The 24,545-nt window shown below is 35.2% G+C and overlaps 1 protein-coding gene across 1 annotated transcript in view; it reads left to right on the top strand.

Moving 5' to 3' along the window:
* LOC133192081 (uncharacterized) overlaps window positions 1-24,545 on the top strand; it is a 506,856-nt gene that overhangs the window by 191,722 nt on the left and 290,589 nt on the right. Inside the window, exon 14 of the mRNA XM_061327935.1 lies at window positions 19,696-19,762. Coding sequence (XP_061183919.1) covers window positions 19,696-19,762 — 67 coding nt within the window. The remainder of the gene's footprint in view (window positions 1-19,695; window positions 19,763-24,545) is intronic.

The following is a 24,545-nucleotide window of genomic DNA, read 5'->3' as shown; positions in this document are numbered from 1 at the left end:
CAGATATCATTCTAAAGAACCATGTTGTAGCCCGCATGGCACAGTGGCTAGAGCGTTTACTCTAGAGTCGCGAAGTAAGGAGTTGATCCTTACTTGGTGGGTTTGAATCCCACTGTGGGATGTGAAGACCGGTCCTTCGGATGAGACCGTATAAACCGAGGTCCCGTGTGGCAGTAGGTGTTGGCACGAAAAAGATCCCTCACTGCTCAATGGCCTTAAGTGCCGAGCATAGGACAAAATTTGCAGCTCTCCACCGGCAAGTGGTGGCGTCTCCATATGAGTGAAAAATTCTCGAGAGGGACGTTTAACAACAAACAAACATTTCAAAGATACAGTATTATATTTCAGCTGAAAAAAGGTACAAAAAAAAAAAAATCCAGACATTCTGGGGATTGAGTCCAGGTAACCTGCGTGAAAATTTAACACGCTATCCATTATGCTTATGGGACCATTTCTTATAAGAATCTTTATTATCCCTAGTAAAATCATTAAAATATATAGAGGCAAAAAAGTTGAAAAATTCAACTATTTTAATTCGCTTCAGGTAACGACCGGAACTATTGACGACGTACAAAAAGGCGATTCTGCAAATTTAGAAGTCATGTTCTATGCTCTCCAATAAGTCTCCAGTTCTTATCTTTAGCCGTTCTTTAGATCTGCCACAGAAAAATTCCATTTAAAAATCAGAAAACTGCCCGTTACATGGAACCGGAAGTGAATTTTTCCAAAATTTTTTCAAATGTAACAATGTCTTTTAAAAATGCATTATCCCTGAAAGATTGACAAAAAAACACTGAATAGTTCTGGAGATATCGTGTGCATAGTATTTGTCTTAAAAATATTAATAATAATTTTAATATTTATTATCAATTTTCAAACAAATTATATATTATGCATTCTGAAAAGAGTCTCTATTAACCCTACTAATATCAGCAAAATATATTGAAAAACAAAAAGATGAAAAATTTGATTTTTTTTATTCACTTCTGGTAGCGACCGGAAGTAGTGACAATGCATGAAAAGGAGATTCTGGTAATCTAGAAGTCATGTTCTATAATCTCTTAGTCTCCAGTTCATACCTTTAGTTGTTCTTTAGATATGCTGCGGACAAAATTCCATTTAAAAATCAGGAATTTTGCCCATAATTTGGAACCGGAAGCAAATTTTCCGAATTTTCTTTGTGATGAACAAAGTTCATATGATAACTCATTTTTTATGAAAGTTTCATTGAAAACTACTGAATTGTTTTCAAGAAATCGTGTGTACAAAATTTGGTCAGAAAAAAAAAGAATATTAACTAGTGCTTATTGTAACGGAAACGACTCCCCAATCCCTTATGATGCCCCATTCCCTACAAGCTTCAATAAATTAGACAATACTTTTGTAATATAGATGGACACTTTATTTTTAAGGGTATTTCATTGGAAAACTACTCCAATATAGCCATATGGGTATTAGCCAATCAAATTTCATCGCATGTGCTTGCAAATGTTTTCTACATTTTTCACATAAATTTTCTTATACTGTCTCACAATGCATACATTTGTGTTAAATATTAAAGAATGTCATTGAAAAAGAACAGAGATGTAACCCTTTAAGTATTAGTCAATCAGAATTCAGCATACGCGCATGCATGGCCTTGCATTCAATTTTGATACTATCATAATGTAGAAGCCCTATGTGCCTATCCATGTTGTAAATTTCATCTTGTTTTGTTGAAAACCAAGGGAGTCATAGACATTTAAAGTTTCAACCAATCAGATTGCAGCACACCTGCATGCGCATGTTTTCAAGAAATTTCCTTTATATAATGTTGTAGCACCTTATAATATATACTTATATTCTAAATTTCAAAGTATTTTGTCAAAAAACATGGAAATTATTGAGATTTTTGTATCAGCCAATCGGAGAAGAGCGAACGTGCATGCGTGTGAGTTCACGCTAATTGACCATGTTATCTTGTCTAGACTACTAATATATCTTTATATTTTGAGTTTCAAAGCAATTTATCAAGAAATATAAAAGTTACGGCTTCATCAAGTATATCAGTCATTTCACTCATTGCACGCACGCGCACGTGCATGCGTGTGCATGCAAAATGACCTTCGTTCTGAACACCTACACAACATGCCTATTAACCCTAAAAAGATTTCATGTCAATCGGATGAGTGGTTCTATGAGAACACTCCTGGACAAAAAAGTACCGGAGAAGAAAGTAGAAAAAAAGAATAAGAAGAAGAAGAAGAAGAAGAAGAAGAAGAAACAGAGTAAAAACAATATGTTCCCAAACTTCGCTTGGGGAACATAATAATAACTAGAAACTCATTGTGAGCATGTGAGGTCTTCCATCTGATTCTGAAAATAAAAACGAAAATTCAAGCTGAAAAAGAGATTAAAGAAATTCAGACAGTCAGGAGATTGAACCCTGGTCGTCAGTGTGAAAATCCAACGTGCTAACCATTAACCATTTACTTTTTTGCATCACTTCCTGTCACGACCAAAAGTAACGGCAATACAAGATTTTCTCACGATTCAAATAAACTGATCACCTTCTATCAGTCCTGAAAGTTTTAGACTTCAAGCGATTACTGTTGCCGAGCAATATTGTGAAAAAAAATTCTAATTTTGAGGACAGGTAAACACGCTACCGGAAGTGAATTTTTTGAAAAGTCTTTGTCTTTTCTCTAGACATTTGCAGTATCTACAACATACATGAAATTATTTCAAGCAATTTATCGATAAGCAATATTTATGAGAAAGTTAAATAAAAAAGTAATGTAGTTCATCTCCTAAAACCGGAAGTTGACGTTTTTGTTTCCAGTGGAATCTAACATATTTCAAAACAGCGAAAGAGATGTAATAAAGTGATTCAAGTTTTAATTCAAAAAAAGAAAAGTTAAAATTTTTTATTTCTTTGATCACTTCCTGTGACAAGCAGAAATGACGACTGACATGTTTAACTCAAAAGGTTTCGCCTACTCTTCAAGGTCTGTTACTCATAAAAGTTGGTGTTTTAATCTTTTACCTGTTTTTTGAGATCGCGCTCAGACAACTTCTCATTTTGAGGACAGAAAAACACGCGACTGGAAGTGAATTTTTGAAAGATATTTAAGGTTACTTTAGACATTTGCACTCTAAATAACATATTTAAAATTCATTTCAAATACTTTTATCTATAAAGAATATTTATGGGAAAATAAAATACTCAAATCATTTAGTTTTTCTCTTATAACCGGAAATTGTCTTTTTTGTTTCCGGTGGGACCAACATCTTTCGAATCTGCGAAAAAGATGCAATAAAGTGATGCAATTTTTAATTCAAAAAAGAAAATTGAAATTTTCGATTTCTTTGATCACTTCCTGTGAAGACCGGAAGTGACAGCTGATGCTCTGAACCCAAATGGTTTTGGCTACATCTTAAGGTCTGTTGCTCATACAAGTTTGGTGTCTTAATCTCTTACCGTTTCTGAGATCTTGCTCAGACAACTTCTCATTTTGAGGACAGAAAAACACGTGACTAGAAAGTGAATTTTACAAAGATATTTGACGTTACTGTAGACATTTGCAGTCTGAATAACATATTTAAAATTCATTTCAAGTACTTTATCTACAAAAGATATTAATGGGAAAGAAAAATACTCAAATTAAGTAGTTTTTCTCTTATAACCGGAAGTTGACGTTTTTGTTTCAGGTGGAACCAACATATTTCGAAACTACAAAAAAGATGCAATAATGTGATATAGGAATTGATTTTGAAAAAGGAGAGTTGAAATTTTACGATTTCTTTGATCACTTCCTTAAGCGACCGGAAGTGCCGAAGACGAACAAAAAGTAGCGGCCAGGCTAGTATCTGTTACGATCTATAATCCCTGAAAGTTTGACATTAATATCTCTTGTCGTTCTTGAGATTATCCGAGGACAAAATGTCATTTTGAAATCAGAAAATGGTCTGTAACTTGGCACCGGAAGTGAATTTTCAATTTTTTCTCTCAGATAGATCAAGTTCATATTACGACACATAATTCCTGAAAATTTCATTCAAATCCATCCAATAGTCTTCGAGAAATCACTATAAGAATTACTATGAGCTCTTCCGTGAAGACGGAAGACCTTGATAATAATAATAGGAAACAGTAGAATCACTATAGGTCTTCCATTGAAAGCGGAAGACCTAATAAAGTACAGTAGAATCACTATAAGGTCTTCCGTGAGGACAGAAGACCTTAATAAGAAACAGTGTAAAAACAATATGTTCCCAAACTTTGTTTGGGGAACATAATAACTAGATACTTACAGAACAGCTCACAAGGTTTTTCCACCCCACCATGGGAAACACATGGTGGAAAATACCCGTGTTGCATCGTGTACACGGAGTTCCACCATGTGCATCTATTGCGATTACACTAAAGACGCACCGTGTCACACCGTGGACATTACTGTTTCATTGGGTGACCCTCCGTGTTCCACCATGCAAGAAAATTACGGAAGAAAATGGTGTGTTTTTTTAAAAATAATTTTAGAATTGAAATCATAGGTATGTTGGTTTAATTGCTAGAAAGAAATAGTAAATGAAAAATTATTTAATTCAAACAGCTCACTATCATACATGTAAGGTCATAACATAACAGCGGCGTTCAGTGTAGACTTTGGTTCACCGTTGACGGTATACATGTATATATCAATTGAATAAATTTATTTTGATTTCTGTTGAATTCATATTTCATATTCATTTGAAAACAAAAACAACTACATGTCAATTGTGCAAATTAATATATTTCTGACGTATGCTATAAATGCGCAGGTACAAATCCAAGTACAAGTACATTGTCTTTAAGTTTAATGATTATTCAATGCCAAACATAGATACGGATCGATAATTTTAGTTGTTATTTTCTCTGTGAAATAATATGGTATTAAAGGTATTGACAGTAAAGGCATTTACAAATAATACCTATGATATCAGATAACTAATTTAGCATCATCTGATCACTACATCATAAATAATAATAGTGAAAAAAAAATGTCGAGTCAGTGCAATATGATATTCATATGGTATATGAATAAAGTCTTATTTTGTAGAAATAAAATAAAAAGTGTAGACCACTTATCAATGAAGATACTATGTAGCTACATGTGAGGAAGAAAAAGTACATGCAAGAAAAAAAAACCACATAGCATTCACTAAAAAATCTTATACGCAGTTTGGTAGTCATACAATCAGCAAATTCACATGAAAATCAAGCAGTTGTATGCATCCATTGATTAAACTTGACATTAAGAGACATAAATGTAAAAAAAATTCAATGTTTGAACGTTTATTTCTGTCGAATATGTAAAGTGTCAGTATTTCTATCTGGGTATTTTTTTTTATTACTACTTAATCTTCTACGATCAGTACGAAAAATAAAAAAAAAATCGCTTGAACTGCCAATGCAGCATTCTAAAAATTCTTTTACAAATTATATACTATTCACTTTTTTCGTAATAATTAAAAATTATTTTGAATTCCATATTTTGTAATGTTAAGATATGAGAGAGAGAGAGAAAGAGAGAGAGAGATTTTACTTTCAGGTTCATCCTTCTGTTCTTTTTTTTTTTCTCATATACATATAATGTATCTCTCTTATTTTTTTTAAGAAATCATAGTTCACCTCCAGTTTTTATTAATTGAAACGAAATAGAATCGGCACAATTTAGGTACAAGTTCAACGCATCACACATGGAATCCACGTTCAAATACCGGATATCGATGAATTGCAGAAACTTCTCATGTATGAATGAAGTCGCTCCTTGGCTAATATATTTCACACCTGTTCAGAAGAAAAATATATTGGGACATTCAGTTGCTGTGGCCCTTGTGACATTATTCACAAGTTGAAACTCTAGACGAGTGTATACTATACACCTCAACTGGCTTCGAAACTTACACGTGTTGGGAAGTTAATTGGAACTTGAAAAATAAACAACTATTTATTTATTATAATTGTTTAAAGAATTTTTAGTACTGCAACATATTTTTAAAAAACAAGTTACAGTTACAAACGAATATTATTCGAATATTATTCAACTGGATCTAGATTATATAAAGTCGTTATATACTGTAACTTAACTTACTGGTGAAATGAAGAAAAAAAGAAATCATAACTCTCCATGTCGTAAAATTGTCTCTCTTTCGTTGATTTTATTTATCATTAAAATGCTATTTTTGAAAAGGATTAGAATAAATCCTTAAAAAGGACAGGTAATACAATAAATAGGCATATGTAAATATTGTTCTTTTTTTAACATGTCCATGTAGAAATTATCCATAAAACTCATTATGGAAAGGGGGGGGCTGTTATTACATGTAGGGAGAGCACATATACAGTATGCTTGCTTTTATTTAATGGTTTGAAATATCTTTGCTAGGTACTAGTAAAATATAAAATCTTCAATCTAGTTTTTCATGTCTCCTATGCATATGCCTAGTTAGGCAGTGAACCTATTAACAATTATAGAAGACTTTTTTTCATACACACTACGGAAGAAAACTGATTGGCTTTTTACATCATTGTTTAACATAGAACATATTGCAGAAATATCATTTTCATTGAATAGTATCATTGGAAATTTTTTCCATTATCGACGTCATTGACAACTGTTGAGCACAATTATAATGTTTTACATCTTATCGTTTACATATTGTGAATATTCTTGGCGACAAGTTTTGTGAAAAATGTTGTGCCCATAATGCTTTGATCTGTACACAAAATGCAAGTTAAATATTAAGGTCTATATTTTACACATAATTCTGAACAATTACAAACAGACACAGATGAAAAAGGTGGGCATCTTCAATACCTGAATATCAACATTTCATATTTTCTGATGGGCTGGGCAGAGATTTACTCATTACACAGAGACTACATTGGGTCTCATCTCAATATGGGTTCTGTTATGGGACGGAAATTTAAGTCAATCTTTTCATAGCTATTTTTTTTTCATCCGATTCAAATTAAAGTAAACAATATATTTTCTGTGTCGTATTTTGATGTAGTAATTATTTACATATACACCAGTTTCTACAGTAATTTATAATTCAAAAAAAGTACGTCGGATAAGATAATCAATTGACAATTCCACATGGATTTCCTGAGCATAGTACAAATGCAAAATATTCCTTTCTTATTTTTTTTTTTTAAATTTAGATTTAGCTTTTGTTTTACAATCAAAATAATCTTTAAGAAGGTATCTTCCAAATAACACAAGATTGTTGACTGCATGGTAAAATTCCGTCTTTGTTAAATTCATTGACACGTCAGTGCAATATCGAAAGTAGGAAAATGCATAAGGTGGATGATATGCATTTCAATGATTTTTATTCTAAAATCTTCAATGAATTATTTTAAAGTAATTTCATGAGCAAACGCACTGTGTTCCACCGTGTACACACCGTGTTGCACCATGTGCCAGCTTAGCGCTGAAAACGAAACATCAAAGACACCGACATTTTTCAAAGTCCACACAAAAGTGTGGACCAAAGGTCCACCGTGGCCGGTGTTTTCCGGAAGATACTCGTGAGCTGTACTGTATTGCCTAAGCAATAACAGGTCTTCCGCTTTCTTGATTCTTTGAAAAAAAAGAAACAAAATTTTGTCAATATGATTGCTCTAAATGAATAACAAAAGTTATCTTAAGGCTTCCACAGATATAGCTTCCACAGATATATAAATACAAGTAAAAACTGCTAAACTAATTGTCTCGGACCAATTACCGTATATACTCGCCTATAAGTCGGTCCGCCTATAAGTCGGTTGTATTTTTTTATGTTATTTTGGAGGAATTTGCTATTGACCCGCTTATAAGTCGGTGCAGTTGTCAGTTGACAATTTCAGATGAATGCTCTGTTTTAACCTGGTTTCGATTAATATTTTTAGAAATGACACCGATATTTAGTTTTAAATCTTTAAGAAAAATACTAAATGCACACTTAAGATAAAAATAAAGTTATTAAAATATGTAAATACTTGTACTTTATGTATAATCTTAGAATTATTAGAATTATTATATAATTATATATACATAAATGATATAATATATCCAGACTCTGTTCAACGATGATCCTTGGAAATGTTTATAGAATACTTCATTTCGCTGTCCAAAAAGATACTAGGCTAATCTTTTATGACTCGCCTATAAGTTGGAAACAGAGTTTTGGACCAAAATTTAACTCCCAAAAAACCGACTTATAGGCGAGTATATACGGTAGAGGCCTTTCCATCTTTTTAAGTGTTTCCGTGTCAATTGCTTTGAAAAAAAGGAAGAAAAATGCCCCAAAAAAAGTTCTCCCGGCAGGGATCGAACTCAAAACCTTTGGTTTATAAGACAGGTGCGCTAACAACTAGACAATGTATTCCGATGAAGATGGAGGTAGTAAATTAATTGTTTAGGAATAAATGGGAATAAAAACACGTGGAGATTTGTTTGTTATGGAATGTAGTAATGAGTATTAAATAATTTTGAGAAACAAGATTGGGGTATAATACAGATTTTCGGTTTAAAAAATTATTTTAGTTGGTCTATATTTGGAATGCATTGAGTTAATCATTTAGAGTCTATGATGCATAAGAACTGCAGTGTCGAGACTTTATTTACAAATATATGAAAATGTTGGATCGGGTTCGGATGTGACTGAATATCCTGAAATAATAGGTAAGATTAAAATAAGCATCTCTGAGTGGATTGAATTAAATGTAAGTAGCATAAATTAAAATTTCAGATATGCATTTTAGGAAGAAAAAGGTGTCAATGAGAATATGAAAATTTATTTGCTAGGAAAAAACCGCTGTTTTCGACATTCATTCCATTAATATTAATTCTAAATAAAATTGAAATAAATTCCACATACTAGAGAAAGCAAAATTTTTTTTTTGAAAAGAGGATTAAATAAATTATTGATTCTGACCTTTTGGTCAAAGGCCAAGGTCATTAAAGTTCAAGGTCAAATGTCAAGGTCAAAGTCATTGTGAAAATCCCAGAAATAACTCCTAACTTTCTATGTTTTTTTTTACTTCATCATGACCGAGATTACTCCAAACAAATAAAATGTTCATTCTACACCTTAATTACTCACAACTGATCATCACTAAAAGTTTCCATGATAAACTACTCATGATTGAGACAACTGGCATTTTTTTGGTCAGCACTTCCACTGAAAATAATTTGCTTAGTTATAGTCTATCTAACATCTGCATCACCCAAAAATTTCTGTAAAAAGAAAAAAAAACTTGGAAAGTTCACTTTTTTGCATCGCTTCCAATCACGACCGAAAGTGACGGCAACATACGATTTTCACATGATGTGGAAAAACTGGTGACTGACTATCAGTCCGGAAAGTTTTAGTCTTCAGTCGTTTACTGGTGCTGAGCAATTACCGTATTTGGCTGATAAAATACACACTTTTTTTCCAAAATAATTTTCTGTGAGAAAGGGGTGCGTATTTTACACCACAATGGGATTTTGATAGGTTTTTCTTTCATGTGAAACACGGCTATCATATGCACATACCGTAGTATTACCTAGAGACTTACGCAATTTTTTGCTGTTTTTCGCCGTATTTAAAACTTCGGAAAGTTATTGTTGGAATGTAGGCTTGTTAAAAATGTTATATTTATAACCTTTTGATAGTTAAATTAAATTTAAAAGCAAGTTAAAATTAATTTGAGCTGCATATTCATCGTCTCCGTGTAAGCCGCCATTAACGATGTTATTTATAGATGTTGACACATTCCTTTGCCACGTGCTTCCGTAATCATAGTACAACATGTACCTAATCAGTCAGACACTTGGTCAAAAAAGTAATAAGTCATTTTTTTAATGAAATACAAATAATAAAATTTATTTTAGGTTTTAAATAACTCAGAGAAAATTCATTTCAACATAAACATCCCTCTATACGTCCCAATGAATGGAAGCCAATGTTGTGAACACGTGCGCTTGTCACTTGATAATTACCCCTCAACACCCCTCCAGGCAATTAAATTGTTTTCCGACTCCAAAGCATTGTTTTTACAGTTAGAGCACTGATCATTTACTGCCCTTATTAATGGCTTTGATTATTTTCTTTGTTATAAATCGGGGGTTGGTTTATGGTCATCGTATGTATAAGCGTGTGTTGATTAATACACATTAAACAGTTAAACGCTTGTTAAATGTAATTTTATACTTTATCTTATATCGGCCTCGTGTTAAAATGATTGAGATTTAAAAAAGGAAATATGAAGTATGTTGAAACTTAAGTGTTATCATTTACTCGTGCTCTGTAGAAAATAAAATATCCACGAAGATTACCTCGATGTATGAAGACATACATCCCATCTTTGTACATCATTTTTCACAGCTTTGGAGGTGTGTTGATAACTACACTTTACACGCTTGTTAAATTTTGATTTTATTTTTATAACATCAGCTATTTATTTAATTAATTAATTTCAAGTTCAAAAGAGGAAAATCGTAGTCTGTGAATACTTTGATGTTGCAATATCGCTTGCCCTGTTAATTTTACATAATTTTCAACATCATTACCTTAAACTAAAAATAAATATGACAACTGTTAAACTTGCAACAATACCTCGTGCTTTGTTGAAATAAAATTATTTCCACAAAGAATAGTTAGAATACGGCGACGTCTAATTTCAATATCACTGTATGCTAAAAAAATTAATAATAAACTGTTAATACTTTAATTCAACATTATCTCGTGCTCTGTTAAAATAAATAATTTCCTCCGGATTGCCGCGATATGGAAAGTCAAGATTAAGAAATAAAAAAAAACGCATTTGAATAAAATATCTTGTTCTGTAAATTTTCGGCACTTTATCTCCGCGCCGATTTTCATAGAAAATTACCGCGATTTTCAAAAGTTCAGAACACCGCTTGGTAAAATTTTCTTCTGCGTATAATACAACCGAACTGCATTTTTCCCCCCAGTTTCAGCTCAAAAAGGGGGGTGCGTATTTTACACCAATGCGTATTATATTCGGCCAAATACGGTAGGTGAATAAAATCTCAATTTGAGATCAGGAAAATACGCAACCGGAAGTGAATTTTACTAAGATGTTTGACGTCAATCTAGACATCTGCAGTCTCAATAACATATTTAAAAACTATTTGAAGAACTCTATCTATAAGTGATATATATGGGAAAATTAAAAACCCCTACTATGTAGTTTTTCTCTTATAACCGGAAGTTGTCGTTTTTTGTTTGGGTGGGACCAATACATCTCGAAACTGTGAAAAAGATACAATTATATGATGCAAGTCTTATTCCAAAATAGAAAAGTTGAAATTTTCAATTTCTTTGATCACTTCCACGTCACCTAAAAAGTAGGTCACCTTGACCTACTTTTTGAATTTTATGGCTAATTTTTTTCAAAAAATTAAGGTCATTAATTCGAATACCAAGAGGTCTAGAATCATGAAATCTTGTAACCAGTACAAAAAACTGGTCTTCGACAAATTATAGAATTTCATTATCTCAAGATAAAGTATAAGAACATGTACATCATTTAATTTAATTATTTTATTTTTAGCTCTTCTGAGCCAAAGGCTCAAAGAGCTAATGCTATGGCCAATTGTGCAGTGTGTGTGTAAACTTTTTAGAATATGGGCCACAGCTCAAGAACCCCTTGGCCAATTATTGTCAAATTTGTCACAGGGTATCCTTGGCCCAAGGGCTCCCTTTTATAGTAAAACTAGGGTTGTGACCCTTAAACAAGGGGAGATAATTAGGAAAATAGAAACAAAAGTACTGGTTGCTAAAAAATCTTCTTCTCTAGAACCACTGGGCAGATTATCACCAAACTTACACAAAAGGATGAGGATATGTTGTAGATTAAAATTTGCACGGGGATTTACCTTGGGGCAAAGGGCATAGTCTCAAGGTCACTTCAAAGTTGACCAAAAATTACATTTTATTAAAATGTTGCTATTTTGCTTACTATAAGGACTCGGATCATCAAATCTAGTCAGTTGATGCATCTAAGGACCTCATATCATATGGACTCAAAAGTAGGTCACGTTGACCTACTTTTAAAATTTTGCTGCCATTCTTTTTCAAAATGATTTAGAGGGATATTTATACCCCCGCTCCGAAGGAGAGGGGGGGTATACTGTTTTACCCTTGTGTGTCTGTCTGTCTGTCCGTAACAAATTTTGGTCACAGTTTTCTCAGGAACTACTCATTGCAGATGCTTGAAATTTTAGCACAATTTTTGTTTAGGCATGCCATATGGTGGGATTCATTTTTGTACGAATCCGATGTCAACTTCCTGTTAATTTATCCGTGCGTCTGTCCGTTCCATACATAAAAAATTTTGGTCGTGGTTTTCTCAGCAACTACTCATCGCAGATGCTTGAAATTTTAGCACAATCTTTCTTTAGGCATGCCATATGGTGGGATTCATTTTTGTACGAATCCGATGTCAACTTCCTGTTTATCCGTGCGTCTGTCCGTTCCATACATAAAAAATTTTGGTCGTGGTTTTCTCAGCAACAACTCATCGCAGATGCTTGAAATTTTAGCACAATCTTTTTTTAGGCATGCCATATGGTGGGATTTATTTTTGTACGAATCCGATGTCAACTTCCTGTTTATCCGTGCGTCTGTCCGTACCACACATAACAAACTTTGGTCGCAATTTTCTCAGCAACTACTCATTGCAGATGCTTGAAATTTAGCACAATCTTTCTTTAGGCATGCCATATGGTGGGATTTATTTTTGTACGAATCCGATGTCAACTTCCTGTTTATCCGTGCGTCTGTCCGTACCACACATAACAAACTTTGGTCGCAATTTTCTCAGCAACTACTCATCACAGGTGCTTTAAATTTTAACACACTCTTTGTTTAGGCATGCCATATGGTGGGATTCATTTTTGTACAAATCCGATGTTAACTTCCTGTTTATCCGTGCGTCTGTCTGTATTATACATAACAAATTTTGGTCATAGTTTTCTCAGCAACTACTCATTGCAGATGCTTGAAATTTTAGCACAATCTTTGTTAAGCCTTGCCATATAATGGGATTCATTTTTGGAACAAATCCGATGTCAACTTCCTGTTTATCCATGTGTCTGTCCGTACCATACGTAGCAAATTTTAGTTGTAGTTTTCTTAGCAACTACTCATCGCAGATGCTTGAAATTTTAGCACAATCTTTGTTTAGGCATGCCATATATTGGGATTCAGTTTTTACAAATCCGATTTCAATTTCCTGATTATCACTGTGTTTGTCCATAACCGAACTTGTGTATTCACATCAGAGCGGGGGTATTATTAGTGAGCATTGGCTCACAGACTTCTTGTTTGAACAATTTAAGGCCTATGATCATCAAACTTTGTAAGTTGATGTAACTTGGGTCCTCAAAGTACGTCAACTAAAAAGTAGGTCACCTTGACCTACTTTTTGAATTTTATGGCTAATTTTTAAAAAAAAAATAAGGTCATTAATTCGTATACCAAGAGGTCTAGAATCATGAAATCTTGTAAGATGATGCATCTTGGGACCATAAAACATATTTATTAAAAAGTAGGTCACAGTGACCTACTTTTTGAATTTTATGGCTAATTTTTTAAAAAAAATTAAGGTCATTAATTCGTATACCAAGAGGTCTAGAATCATGAAATCTTGTAAGATGATGCATCTTGGGACCATAAAACATATTTATTAAAAAGTAGGTCACAGTGACCTACTTTCTGAACTTTGCAGGCATTTGATTTCAAAGCGTCTTAGAGACATAATTTGGACATTTTAAGGCCTATAATCATAAAACTTTGTCAGTTGTTGCATCTTGGATCCTCAAAAAATGTCTACTGAAAAGTAGGTCACTTTCAATTTATATGACTATAATTTATATTTATGGTACTAATTTGCTTAGAATCATCAAACTTTGTCAGTTGATGCATCTTGGGTCCTTGGAGTACGACAACTGAAAAGTAGGTTATGGTGACCTACTTTTGAAATTTTATCATGGTTCCTTTTGGTTCCTGGTGGAACATAGGGCCTCGGCAACAGTCCTCCATCGCACTCTGTTTTGAGCAGCCTTTTTCAATTGTTCCCAGCTATGTCCACACTGTCTGATTTCCTCTTCACGTGACCTGGGTTGTCCTGGGACGCCCAACTCGCCGTTTGCCTTGGGGGTTCCACTCGAGTGCTTGGCGTGTAATGTCTCCCGATGGTTTTCGGAGGGTATGTCCAATCCACCGCCACTTTCTACGGGCTATTTGTTTAGTGATTGGGTCTTGGTTTGTTGTTTCCCACAGGTTCTTGTTGTTTATATTTTCTGGCCATCTGATGTTTAGTATGTGGCGCAGACATCTGTTTGCGAAGGTTTGTAGTTTGTTGGAGGTGGTGTTGGTGACTCTCCATGTTTCAGACCTGTAGAGGAGCATAGACTTGACATTGGTGTTATAGATGCGGAGTTTTATGGGTGTGGACAGTGCTGTTGATTTCCACACAGGCTTGAGGGTGATGAAGACGTGTCTCGCTTTATTAATTCTTGCTTTTATGTCTTCATCTGTTCCACCAGTGATTGTGACGATGCTGCCTAAGTATGTAAAGGAGTCTACATCTTTCAGTTTGTGCTCTCCAAGTGTAATTGGTGTTTGCTGTTTGTTTTGGAGCCGCATTACCTCTGTCTTGTCGATGTTCACCTGTAGACCTGTCTTTGCTGCTTCCTTTGCAAGCCTATTTGTCTTGAGCTGCATATGCTCATACTTCTGGGACATAAGGCATAGATCGTCTGCAAAGTCGAGGTCTTCCAAACACTGAGTGAAAGTCCACTGGACTCCTGTCTTGCTATCTCTAGTTGTTTCCCGCATGATCCAGTCTACTACCACTAGAAAAATCATTGGTGACAGTAGACAGCCTTGTCTAACCCCTGTCTGCACCTCAAACGCTTCTGTAAGCTTTCCATTGTGGATGACTTGGCATGTAGCCTCGTCATACAATTGTTGTATGAGGTTGATAAAGGTAGGAGGCGTTCCATAATGCTGTAGTAGCTTCCAGATGACTTTTCTATCAACACTATCAAAGGCCTTTTCAAAGTCGATGAAGTTCAGATACAGTGTTGACTGCCACTCCAGTGACTGTTCGATTATTATACATAGAGTGACGATCTGGTCTGTACAGGACTTGTCCTTTCTAAAGCCTGCCTGTTCTGGACGAAGTCGTTCTTCTATAGCATCTTTGAGTCTTTCCAGTATTATTCTTGTCAGGATCTTGCTTGGACAAAGAGGAGCATGATGCCGCGCCAGTTCTTGCATTGTCCCAGGTCTCCTTTCTTGGGTAGCTTCACTAAATGTCCTTTTTTGAAATTTTATGGCTTTAATTAAATATATCAGGTACCAACTGGCTTAGAATCATCAAACTTTGTCTGTTGATGCATGAAATGTATGGAGATAATGAACAGTATTCAAGCTCAAAAGTCCATTAAACAATACAAAATAAGAGCAGAGCAAACACGTACCTCCAAACATCAGAGGTGGGATCAGGTGCCATGGAGAAGTGAGCATCCCCTGTCGACTGGTCACACCCGCCGTGTGCTCCTTGTCATTGTATCGACCATAGAACTTACAAAATGATGACTTTAAACGAGACAACTGATATTCTTGTTTCATCAACTTGTTTGTCAGTAATTTACCTTGTTTTAGAAATTGTACATATGTAGAGCATGCTCTTGCGTATCAAATCAACTGAGAGATATATACCCCATATGCAGGTGATGAAGGTGTTTTCTTCTTTTCATGTACAAGATTTTGGATAAATTCTGCTTCATATGAATACAAAAAAAGGTCTGCTAATAACGGGGTGCAATTGGTACCCATGGAAATTCCAATAGATTGTTGGAAGACCTGATCTCCAAAAACCACATAGATATTGTCAATCAGAAACTCAAGCATCTTTTTAAATGTCAACTTCAGAGTACTTGTGTGTACAATCAGAATGTTTTATTAACAAAATAATTTTGCAAATGACCAATGACAAGGTAAGTAAATTTAGGAGTTCCATTTTTATTGAAAAAGCAGCTGTCAATGATATGCAGCTGCAAAATGACATTATCTTTTGTATACATATAGTACACTGCACAGCGCTGAACAGCAACTGGGTCTTGCTGACGGTAAACAAAGGGAGATGAGCCGCATCAGTTGAAGTTTATTTTTGCAATCAAGTGATTTAGATCGACTCTGCTGCCACTACCTTGCATAAAAAATCCAAAAAATATTTACAGGCTTATTAAAGTAGCTCAGATGAACGCATTTCTATGTATAAATCAAAATGCTCAGGACATTGTTTCGTATGACCTTCAATGGAGTTGCACAGTGTCACTCTTGATCGATTCTTCAGCCAGTCTTTTTTTGTGTTTTCCCTCTTCACATACTTGGAAAAACCATTTCAGTCATTAGCTCACCTGATGCGAAATTTGTCCGTTGTCGTCATTGTCGTAAACTTTTCATATTTTCTTCTTCTTCTCAAGAACCACTGGGCCAATTTCAACCAAACTTGCCACAAAGTATCCTTGGTTAAAGGGGATTCAAGTTTGTTCAAATGAAGGGCCACACCTTCTTCCAAGGGGAGATAATTATGAATTATAAAAAAATTAATGTCATCATTTAAAAATCTTCTCAAGAACCACTGTGCTTGAAAATATGAAAATTATATGGAAGCATCCTCAGGTAGTGTAGATTCAAGTTTGATCAAATCATGACCCCCCGGGGGATAGGGTGGGGCCACAATGGGCAATCAAAGTTTTACATAGGAATACACTGGAAAAAATCTTCTCAAGAACAGCAAAGCCATGATTAGTCATATTTAAATGGAAGCATCCTCGGGTAATGTAGATTCAAATTTTGTTCAAATCATGACTCCCCAGGAGAATAGAGGGGCCATAAGAGGGGATCATAGTTATACAAAGGAATACAAATGATATGTCAATAAAAATTGTCTTGTCAAGAACAGCAAAGCCATTATTTGTCATATTAATTCAAAACTATGAAGTATAGATTCAAGTTAGTTCAAATCAACACCCCCCCCCCCCCCCTTCAAACCACTTTTATATCAAAACTTTTTTCAAGTCTTAACTGACTTCTGCTTTTTCCTAGCCAGAGTGCTCAGGTGAGTGATGTGGCCCCTGGGCCTCTTGTTTTAATATACTAAGGACCAGAAATCATTTCCATATATATATCAAACATTTATGACATGCGTATCTGTAAGCATATCTGTAAGAGTGAATTAAGGATCAAAACATTTGACACAGTCAGGTGCATTGTCTGTGTCAATCAAGCCACTATTTTTAGCTCACCTGAGTTGAAAGCTCAAGTGAGCTTTTTTGATCACCTGTTTTCCATCGTCTGTTCGTCCATCTGTCTTTCTGTCCGTCTGGAAACTTTTCACATTTTAAACTTCTTCTTAAGAACCACTGGGCCAATTTTGACCAAAGTTGGTACAAAGCATCCTTGGGTATAGGGAATTTTAAATTGTTAAAATGAAGGACCAAGCCCCCTACAAGGGGAGATAATCAAGAAAAGACAAAAATAGGGTGGGGTAATTAAAAATTTTCTCAAGAACCAATTGGCCAGAAAAGCTGAAACTTACATGAAAGGATCCTGGGGTAGTGTAGATTTTAATTTGTTCAAATCATGACCCCCCCCCCCCCCGGGGTAGGGGGGGGCCACAATGGGGGAATCAAAGTTTTACATTGAAATATATAGGAAAAATCTTTAAAAATCGTCTCAAGAACCACTGGGTCAGAAAAGCTGAAACTTACAAGGAAGCATCCTGGTGTAGTGTAGATTTTAAATTGTTTGAATCATGATCCCCAGGGATAGGACGGGGCCACAATATATATTACAGGGCCAATGTTACTCAGGTGAGCGTTGTGGCCCATGGGCCTCTTGTTCAACAAGTGGGATTTCAAACTGGTGGATATAAAACATTATAAAATTCATATTCTTTAAGACACATACACCAAAATTTAAAGAAACATAGTTTATAATACAGTTGTAAGGATTTTTATTTCTATTCCCCAAATTTTGAGTATTAAATACTTTTTCATGAGGTTTTAAATATAATATACTAATTTTAATTGCAATTTTGGGTTACTCCTTACACCAGACAATGAACTTTTTTTTATTTAAATAGGGTAAATCAGTGTAATAACTCCGTGTTTGTCCATAAAATTTTTAGTTATTGTTGATTTAATCTTTGTACAAAGTTTCATTAATTTATAACACAGGGTTCCTACAAAATACACTTGTCTATGGAATTTTGGGACAACTCTCTTATGTACATGTAGTTGCCCATGTGGTGCAGTGGTTAGAGCGTCTGTTCTAGAGTCGCGGAGTAAGGAGCTGATCCTTAGGTCACGGGTTTGAATACATTGCGGGAAGTGGAGACCGGTCCTTCGGAGGAGACCGTATAAACCGAGGTCCTGTGTCGCAGTAGGTGTTGGCACTAAAAAGATCCCTCACTGCTCAATGGTCCTGAGTGCCGAGTATAGGTATAAATTTGCAGCCCTACTCTGGCAAGTGTGGCGTCTCAACATGAGTTGAGGGATGTTAAACAACAGATAAACTAATAAACAAACTTACGTACATCTATATAATGAAATGCAGGCTCTGAGGGAATGGTTCCTGTCACGAGTATGATAAAAGAGCCATCCCACTCACAACCAGTAGATAAGGGTGTAATGTAGAAATTATAGTGAGTGCAGCAAGCGGTGCTGCTTGCGTAGCATGCTCTATAGACAACATGTACGAACAGAGGAAATTCAGGTTGAAATTTGCACATTGTTCAAAGAAATTTTATTGGGCCACATGAAAAAATTCTAAATTCCCAGTAACCCTATGCAGTGCATAGCAGCATGGTGGCTTAGGCATAGCAACAACTTACTAGGACAAATATTCAAACAAGAATATAATGCATTTTCCATACAACAAAAGTATCATTTGCATCCTCAGTAAACATAACTTTGTACGTGAGGTCATATTTTTGTCACTTCAAAGGCTCGGGATGTCCGATTTTGTTGGAAAAATTTCAAGAAGTTTGGAATATTGATCCCAATCGATGTATGGGAAGTTAGGTAAAGATAAAAAATATTCCTTTCAAGTTTTTTTAAATAAACTTATGATGTGGAGAAAATGCAGACTAAATTTTTAAGGAGTTTACTGAAGAGTGTAACATTATAAGCAGAATTCAAATGATATTTGAGAGGTGAAGGGAGCTGTACAGTAAATAGATATTTTTACAAAAATGAAACTGGTTAACTACGCTTGCCCTAACTGTTTTACCGTCGGGCATATTTAAAATTACCAAAGTTTTATTTTGATTTACCAGAGGCAAAGGCTCAATAAATATTCTGTTCAAAAAATGTTGCTTTGCCTTTCATAAAATGTCATCTGTGAACTTTTCACATTTTAAAATTTTTCTCAAGAGCAACTGGACTTATTCAGACTTGCCACAAAGACATCCCTGGGTGAAAAGGATTCAAGTTTGTTAAAATGTAAAGCCATGTCCTCTCTTAAGGGGAAATCATTAAGAAGTAAACAAAATATGGTGTAGTCATTACAAATCTCAAAAACAACTTAGCCAGAAAAGACAACACATGAAAGCTTCCTTTATGAGTGTAGATTCTAATTTTTATAATGATATGTTTGTAGATGATGATCTGCCATTACCAGAGGATACTGAATTGAGATGTTTCCAATACTTGGAAAAAGCACATAGGTAAAATGCTAAGCTCATTTTTAGCTCACCTCAACGAAGTTGGGGGAGCTTATGTAATGCCTTTGGCATCAGTGTTGGCGTCGGCGTCCCAGGTTAAGGTTTTTGGAGCAGTTTTCTTTTCAAGTACTTCTATGGCTTATATTAGTCAGAGATGCATGGAGGATGCTTCTAGTGTGTTTTATTGTACCAGTCAAGGTTTCAGATGCTGCAATTTCAGCTAAAGAATGACCAGGTTAATGTTTTTGGAGCAGGTTAAAGTTTTTGGAGCAGGTTAAAGTTTTTGGAGCAGGTCTCATTTCGAAGTAACTATAAGCCCTATATTGACCAAACTTGCATGGATGATACATCTAAGGATGCACACTACTGAACTTGCTTTGGATGCTGGATCTGACCTATATTTTCTGGATGAGTGACTAGGTTAAAGTTTTTGGAGTAGATCTCATTTCCAAGTAACTAAATGCCCTATATTGACCAAAGTTGCATGGATGATACATCTAAGGATGCACACTACTGGACTTGTTTCGGATGCTGAATCTGACCTATATTTTCTGGATGAGTGACCAGGTTAACGTTTTAAGAGCAGATGTCATTTCCAAGTATCTATAAACTCTATATTGACCAAACTTGCATGGATGATACATCTAAGGATGCACACTACTGGACTTGCTTCGGATGCTGGATCTGACCTATATTTTACGGATGAGTAACCAGGTTAAAGATTTTGGAGCAGATCTCATTTTCAAGTAACTATCAGCCCTGTATTGACCAAACTTGCATGGATAATACATCTAAGGATGCACACTACTGGACTTGCTTCAGATGCTGGATCTGACCTATATTTTCCAGATGAGTGACCAGGTTAAGGTTTTTGAAGCAGATCTCATTTCCAAGTAACTATAAACCCTATATTGACTAAACTTGCATGGATGATACATCTAAGGATTTACACTACTGGATTTGCTTCAGATGCTGGATCTGACCTACATTTTCCGGATGAGTAACCACATTAAAGTTTTGGAGCAAATGTCATTTCCAAGTAACTATAAGCCCTGTATTGACTAAACTTGCATGGATAATACATCTAAGGATGCACACTACTGGACTTGCTTTGGATGCTGGATATGACCTGGATGAGTAACCAGGTTAAAATTTTTGAAGCAGATCTCATTTCCAAGTAACTATAAGGCCTATCTGAACCAAACTTGCATGGATGATGCATCAAGGGATGAACAATCTCAAACTTGCTACGGATGCTGGATTTGACTTGCATTTTCTGGATGAGTGACTAATTTTAAGTTTTCAGATAAGTCTATTCCCAAGTAACTGCAAGCCCTATCAGACCAAAATTGCATAAATGTTGCATCTAGGGAAGCACACTCCAAGATTATTAGTTTAGTGTGGGACTTTGCCTTACTTAAAGACAATATTCATTGAGGTGAACTCTGTAATCTCTGATTACCTATGTTTATCTCAAAGATGTGGTAGATAAGGTGAAATGTTAAGCTCATTTTTATCTCATGGATATGGTAGATGTATGTCCCTACCAAAAAAAGTACAGATAAGCCATGCCTGTTTTGGATGATAAAAGGCACAAAAAAAGTATGCCATAGGTATCAAGATTGGAACCACTTGTTCAAGTATAGGTACCAGATTGGTACAAAAATTAAACAGGTATATTTAAAGTATGCCTATATATGTGCCTATACAGTACTTATATTTAATTATGGGCACTATTTAGGTATCAAAAATGCACAATATTGGCACATTATCACATAGGTACCTTTTAGGCATACCTAAAAAGTACCTAAGTATCTAACTTCAAATTACCTTTAAGGCTGTGCCAAAAGTATTCCTAAAATCCTAAAGTATGCTTAAAATGTACCTATGTTTAATAATGGACATAGTTAAGGTACCAAAAAACCACAATATTGGCACACAACTTGAGGCATACCTAAAATGTGCCTACAAGTCTACCTAACTTATGCCTACATGTATACCAAATTTGTACATAAGAATCTGTGCCAAAAAATATATTTCAGGTATGCCTATAATGTACCTATCAAACATGCACATCCCAGGTAGTTATACAGGTACATTTAAGGCAGTTCCATATGAAGAAAGATTTTAACAATAATGATTAAAGAACAAAATAAAAATATATTGCGTGATGTTACATGATAATATTCGAAAGACTGCTTTTTAAAAGGTCATCTCGATGAATGGGGAATCCAAGTTTTACATTGAAATATGTCCGTCAGTCTGCCATCCTTCTGTCCATCCATCTGTCTGTCCGTCTGTAAACTTTTCACATTTAACTTCTTCTCAAGAACCAATTGGCCAATTTTAACCATACTTCGTACAAAGCATCCTTGGGTAAAGGGGAGTTTATGTTATTAAAATGAAGGACAAAGCCCCCTTCCAAGGGGAGATAATCAAGAAAAGACAAAAATAAGGTGGGGTTATTAAATAATCTTCTTCTCAAGAACCACTGGGCCGGAAAAGCTGAAACTCATTAGAAGCATCCTGGGGTAATGTAGATTCTAAATTGTTCAAATCATGACCCCCGGGGGTAGGGCGGGACCACAATAGGGAATCCAAGTTTTACATTGAAATATGTAGAAAAAATCTTTAAAAATCTTCTTCTCAAGATCTTCTGGGCCAGAAAAGCTGAAACTTATGTGGAAGCATCCTGGGGTAGTGTAGATTCTAAATTGTTCAAATCATGACCCCCGGGGATAGGGCTGGGCCACAATGGGGAATCCAAGTTTTACATTGAAATATGTAGAAAAAAAATTTAAAAATCTTTTTCTCAAGATCCACTGAGCCAGAAAGGCTGAAACTTATGTGGAAGCATCCTGGGGTAGTGTAGATTCTAAATTGTTCAAATCATGACCCATTGGGGTAGGGAAGGGCTACAATAGGGAATCCAATTTTTACATTAAAATATTTAAGAAAAATCTTTAAAAATCTTCTTCTCAAGAACCATTGGGCTAGAAAAGCTAAAACTTAGAGGGCATCCTGCAGTAGTGTAGATTCTAATTGTTCAAATCATGACCCCTGGGGGTAGGGCGGGGCCACAATAAGTACTTCAAGAGGGGAAATCAGGTGTAAAACAGCCAGGCCAATTTACTCAGGTGAGCATTGTGGCCCATGGGCCTCTTGTTTCAGTTCATTTTCATGTTCCTATACATCAAAACTTTATTTTATATTTGAAAAAAAGGAAAAAAAAATTATTGTTTCATTTACATGCAATGTGTGCAGGTAACAAAAATATATCCTTCATCGACAAGAAAATTAAAGACCTATTAGTATTCACAGTGATTTCCATTATAAGTATGGATCCTTTTGATTTTTTAGCTCTACTGGTCAGAGACCAGAAGAGCTTACGCATTAATAAGGTGACCATCGTCCATCTGTCTGTTTGTCTGTAAAAAAATTTTCAGAACGCTATTTCTCCTACAGTTTTGGTCCGATTTTTAGCTCACCTGAGCCAAAGGCTCAAGTGAGCTTTTCTGATCAAAATTTGTCCATTGTTAGTCGTTGTCTTCCATGTCATTGGTGTTGTTGTTGTTGTTGTTGTAAACTTTTCACATTTTCATCTTCTTCTCCAGAACTACTAGGCCAATTTCAACCAAACTTGGCACAGAGTATCCTTGGGTGAAGGGGATTTAAGTTTATTTTAATGAAGAAATGAAAGGGCTTAGCCTTCTTCCAAGGGGAGATAATTACGAATTCATTAAAAATTTATGGCATCTTTCAAAAATCTTCTTCTCAAGAACCGCTGTGTTGGAAAATATGAAACTTATGTTGAAGCATCTTCAGGTAGTGTAGATTTAAGTTTGTTCAAATCATGACCCCCAGGGGTAGGGTGGGGCCACAGTAGGTGATCAAAGTTTTACATAGGAATACATAGGGAAAATCTTTAAAAATCTTTTTCTCAAGAGCACCAAAGCCTTGATTGGTCATATTTACATGGAAGCATCCTCAGGTAGTGGAGATTCAAGTTTGTTCAAATAATGACCCCCATGGGTAGGGTGGGGCCACAGTGGGCCATCAAAGTTTTACATAGGAATACATAGGAAAAAGCTTTAAAAACCTTCTTCTCAAGAACAGCAAAGCTATGATTGATCATATTTATATGGAAGCATTCTCAGGTGGTGTAGATTCAAATTTGTTCAAATCATGACTCCTGGGTGTAGGGTAGGACCACAATGGACGATCAAAGTTTTACATAGGAATATATAGGGGAAATCTTAAAAAATCTCCTTCTCAAGAACAGCAAAGCCATGGTTGGTCATATTTATATGGAAGCATCCTCAGATAGTGTAGATTCAAGTTTGATCAAATCATGACCCTCAGGGGCAGGTAGGGGCCACAATGAAAGTTTAAACTTGTAGGAAAAAAGTCACAGTTAGTCCAAAAAAATATGTAAGCATCCTTAGTTAGTGTTGATTCAATTTTGTTCAGATCATACCCATCCCTTTTAGGGGTAGGTTGGGACCACTTATGCATTTAAGCATTGCAATATTAAACTTATTTTTGCTTTTTTCCTAGCTAAAGTGCTCAGGTGAGCGATGTGGCCCGTGGGCCTCTTGTGATTTAACTTGGAACATAAGTAGACTACACTAATAAACATAATACTGTGTATCAGTTTTTGATTTCAATGAATGGTGTTGCCATGGTTACTAAAAATAGAAATTTCTGTGAAAAACTTTCAAAACACTACTCCTCCTACTGTTTTGATCTGATTTCAATACAACTTGGCACTAAAGTAGACTATAAT

Source organism: Saccostrea echinata, unplaced genomic scaffold, assembly GCF_033153115.1.
Source record: "Saccostrea echinata isolate AGI-Se365-2 ecotype Australia unplaced genomic scaffold, CSIRO_AGI_Sech_v1 ptg000025l, whole genome shotgun sequence".
Taxonomy (NCBI): Eukaryota; Metazoa; Mollusca; class Bivalvia; order Ostreida; family Ostreidae; genus Saccostrea; species Saccostrea echinata.
This window is presented reverse-complemented; position numbering and strand designations above follow the sequence as displayed.